This window comes from Nothoprocta perdicaria, unplaced genomic scaffold, assembly GCF_003342845.1.
Source record: "Nothoprocta perdicaria isolate Ctin4 unplaced genomic scaffold, notPer1 scaffold_686, whole genome shotgun sequence".
NCBI lineage: Eukaryota > Metazoa > Chordata > Aves > Tinamiformes > Tinamidae > Nothoprocta > Nothoprocta perdicaria.
The window spans coordinates 16906-20463 of record NW_020455961.1 but is presented as its reverse complement, the minus strand read 5'-3'; the positions used below and the strand labels follow the sequence as shown (position 1 = coordinate 20463).

General features: G+C 67.3%; 1 protein-coding gene across 1 annotated transcript in view; it reads left to right on the top strand.

Moving 5' to 3' along the window:
* MYBPC2 (myosin binding protein C, fast type) overlaps positions 1 to 3558 on the top strand; it is a gene marked incomplete at both ends in the record, with an annotated part of 24892 nt that overhangs the window by 4510 nt on the left and 16824 nt on the right. The window contains 5 exons of the mRNA XM_026050403.1: positions 459 to 591; positions 1075 to 1199; positions 1552 to 1657; positions 2351 to 2517; positions 3100 to 3265. Of these exons, the coding sequence (XP_025906188.1) occupies positions 459 to 591; positions 1075 to 1199; positions 1552 to 1657; positions 2351 to 2517; positions 3100 to 3265 (697 nt within the window). The remainder of the gene's footprint in view (positions 1 to 458; positions 592 to 1074; positions 1200 to 1551; positions 1658 to 2350; positions 2518 to 3099; positions 3266 to 3558) is intronic.

The following is a 3558-nucleotide window of genomic DNA, read 5'->3' as shown; positions in this document are numbered from 1 at the left end:
GGGGACAGGGGGACACAAGGGGGACACGAGGGGACAGGGATGGGGGACAGGAATGGGGGAACACAAGGGGGACATGGGGGACAGGGATGGGGACAGGGGGACACGAGGGGACACAAGGGGACAGGGATGGGGGGACAGGAATGGGGGAACACAAGGGGGACATGGGGGGACACAAGGAGACAGGGATGGGGGAGAGGGACGCAAGAGAGACGGGATGCAGAGGGGACAGGAGACATGAGGGTACATGGGGGACACGGGGGACACAGGGAGATAGAGGGACATGAAGGGACATGGAGGGACACGGGGGGACATGGAGGGACACAGGGGGACGTGGAGGGACATGGAGGGTCACGGGGGACGTGGGGCCAGGGCAGCGGGCGCTGCGGGGTCCCCTGGGGACTCTGGTGACCGCCGGTGACCCATGGGGACCCCGGGTGACGCGTCCCCGTGGGCCGCAGCGTTCGTGCGCAAGCTGGACCCCGCGTACCAGGTGGACAAGGGCAACAAGATCAAGCTGGTGGTGGAGCTGAGCGACCCCGACCTGCCCCTCAAGTGGTACAAGAACGGGCAGCTGCTCAAGCCCAGCACCAAGTACGGCCGGGCGCGGGGGGCGCGGGGGGAGTTGGGGAGCAAGGGGGTTCTTGGGGAGCAAGGGGATTATTGGGGAGCAGGAGGGGCTCTGGGCACAGGGCGCTCTGGGGGTGGAGGGTCATAGGGGGCAGGGGGCAGTTACTGGGGGGCAAGGGGGGATTTGGGGGACAGGGGGCTATTGGGGCCGGGGGCTCTGGGGGGTCAGGGGGTTCTTGGGGCTCTGCAATGGGGGGGGCTGAGCGGGGGTGTCTGCGGGAGCCGTGGGGGCTCCTGCTCTGACCTTGTCCCCCTCCCCGTCCCTGTGTCACCCCCTGACATCTCCCCTTTTGTCTTTGTGACCCCTCCTCGTCCTCCCACCCCCTTGTCCTCCCCACACGTCCCCCCTGTGTCCGTCCCTTCCCCCACGTCCCTGTCCCCGGCGTCCCCGTGTCCCCGGTGTCCCCGGTGTCCCTGTCCCCCGTGTCCCCGGTGCCCGCGGTGCAGGTACGTGTTCGAGAACGTGGGGCTCAAGCGCATCCTGACCATCCACAAGTGCTCGCTGGCCGACGATGCCGCCTACGAGTGTCGCGTCAACGACGAGAAGAGCTTCACCGAGGTCTTCGTCAAGGGTGCGCCACGCCGCCACCGCGTCACCGTGTCCCCATGGCCCCGGTGTCACCGCGTCCCCACGGCCCCATGGCCCCACATCTCCCCCATCCCTGGCATCCCCGTGTCCTCATGTCCCCGTGTCGCTGAATGCCCCGTGTCCCAGTGTCCCCATGCCCCCACATTCCTGTGTCCCAGCATCTCCCACATCCCCATGTCCTCATGTCCCTGTGTTGCTGAATGGGGACACACCCACGTCCCCAAAATCTTCCTGTCCCCATGCCCTGGGTGTCCCCATGTCCCCACATCCCCGTGTCCTGTATCCCCCCGTCCCCGTGTCCCCCCATGTCCCCGAGGTGACGCGCGTCCCCGCAGAGCCCCCCGTGACCATCGAGAAGGGCCTGGACGACCAGCAGGTCTTCGTGGGCGACCGGGTGGTACTGGAGGCCGAGGTGTCCGAGGAGGGCGCCCAAGTCATGTGGTAATGTGGGGCTGCCCCTGTCCCTGTGTCCCCATGTCCCCATGTCCCTGTGTCCCCCTGTCCCTGTGTCCCCGTGTCCCCATGTCCCCGTGTCCCTGTGTCCCCATATCCCCGTGTCCCTGTGTCCCTATGTCCCTGTGTCCCTGTGTCCCCGTGTCCCCATGTCCCCGTGTCCCCGTGTCCTCTGTGCTCCACACATCCTCATGTCCCCATGTCCCCGTGTCCCCATGTCCCCGTGTCTCCATGTCCCTTGTGCTCCACATGTCCTCATGTCCCCTTGTCCCTGTGTCTCCATATCCCTCTATCCCCATGTCCCCATGCCCCCATATCCCTGTGCCCCCATGTCCCTGCATCCCCAGGTCCTCACGTCCCCGTGCCATGTCCCCCATCCTATGGCCATGTCCTCACGCCATTGCCATGTCCCTCGTCCCATCCCACTGTCCCTGCTGTGTCCCCCTTCCCATCCTGGTGTCCCCACCCCGTTGCCATGTCCCCCATCCAATCCCATTGTCCCCACCGTGTCCCCCATCCCATCCCATCCCGTCCCATCCCATCCCATCCCATCCCATCCCATCCCATCCACCCCGTTGCCGTGTCCCCCCCATGCCACCCTGTTGTCCCTGCTGTGTCCCGCATGCTATGGCCGTGTCCCCCATGCCATCCCGGTGTCCCCGCGCCGTGCCCGGCGCGCAGGCTCAAGGACGGCGTGGAGCTGACGCGCGACGACGCCTTCAAGTACCGCTTCAAGAAGGACGGCAAGAAGCACTACCTGATCATCAACGAGGCCACCAAGGAGGACACGGGCCACTACAAGCTCATGACCAACGGCGGCGAGAGCGAGGCCGAGGTCATCGTGGAAGGTGCGCGGCCCCGGCCCCCTGCTTGTCCCCACGCGCGTCCCCACGCGCGTCCCCGTGCTTGTCCCTAGTCCCCATGCTCGTCCCCGGGGTGCCGGGGGGTCCCGGGGATCCCAGAGTGGTCCTGGGGGTGTCCTAGGAGGGTCCTGGGGGGGGGTCAGCAGCTCCCATAGCCCCCCCTCGCCCTGCAGAGAAGAAGCTGGAGGTGCTGCAGGGTGCAGAGGCGGGTCCCAGGGGCACAGGGGGGTCCTGGGGGGTCCCGGGGGGGTCCCAGGGTGGTCCCTTAGCCCCGCTCCCCCCGCAGAGAAGCTGGAGGTGCTGCAGGGTGCAGGGGGTTCCTGGGGGTACAGGTGGGTCCCAGGGGTACAGGGGAGCCCTGGGGGGTCCCGGGGGGTCCTGGGGGTCCCGGGGGGATCCCAGGGGGTTCCCATAGCCCCCCCTTTGCCCCGCAGAGAAGAAGCTGGAGGTGCTGCAGGGTGCAGGGGGTTGAGGGGGGTCTCTGGGGTACAGGGGGGGTCTCAGGGGGTTCCTGGGGGTCCCGGGGGGATCCCAGGGGGTTCCCATAGCCCCCCCTTTGCCCCGCAGAGAAGAAGCTGGAGGTGCTGCAGGACATCGCGGACCTGACGGTGCGGGCGGCCGAGCAGGCCGTGTTCAAGTGCGAGGTGTCGGACGAGAAGGTGACGGGCAAGTGGTACAAGAACGGCGTGGAGGTGCGGCCCAGCAAGCGGATCCGCATGGCCCACAACGGCAGGTGGGCGCTATAGGGATACAGGCGGTATGGGGGGCTATAGGGGCTGCTCCCGGCCCAGCAAGCGGATCCGCATGGCCCACAACGGCAGGTGGGCGCTATAGCGGGCTACAGGGAGTGTGGGGGCTATAGGGGGGCTGCTCCTGGCCCAGCAAGAGGATCCATATGGCACACAATGGCAGGTGGGCGCTATAGGGGCTCTAGGGGCTCTAGGGGCTGTGGGAGCTATAGGGGCCCTAGCCGCTATAGGGGCTCTAGGCGCTATAGGGGCTCTAGGGGCTGTGGGAGCTATAGGG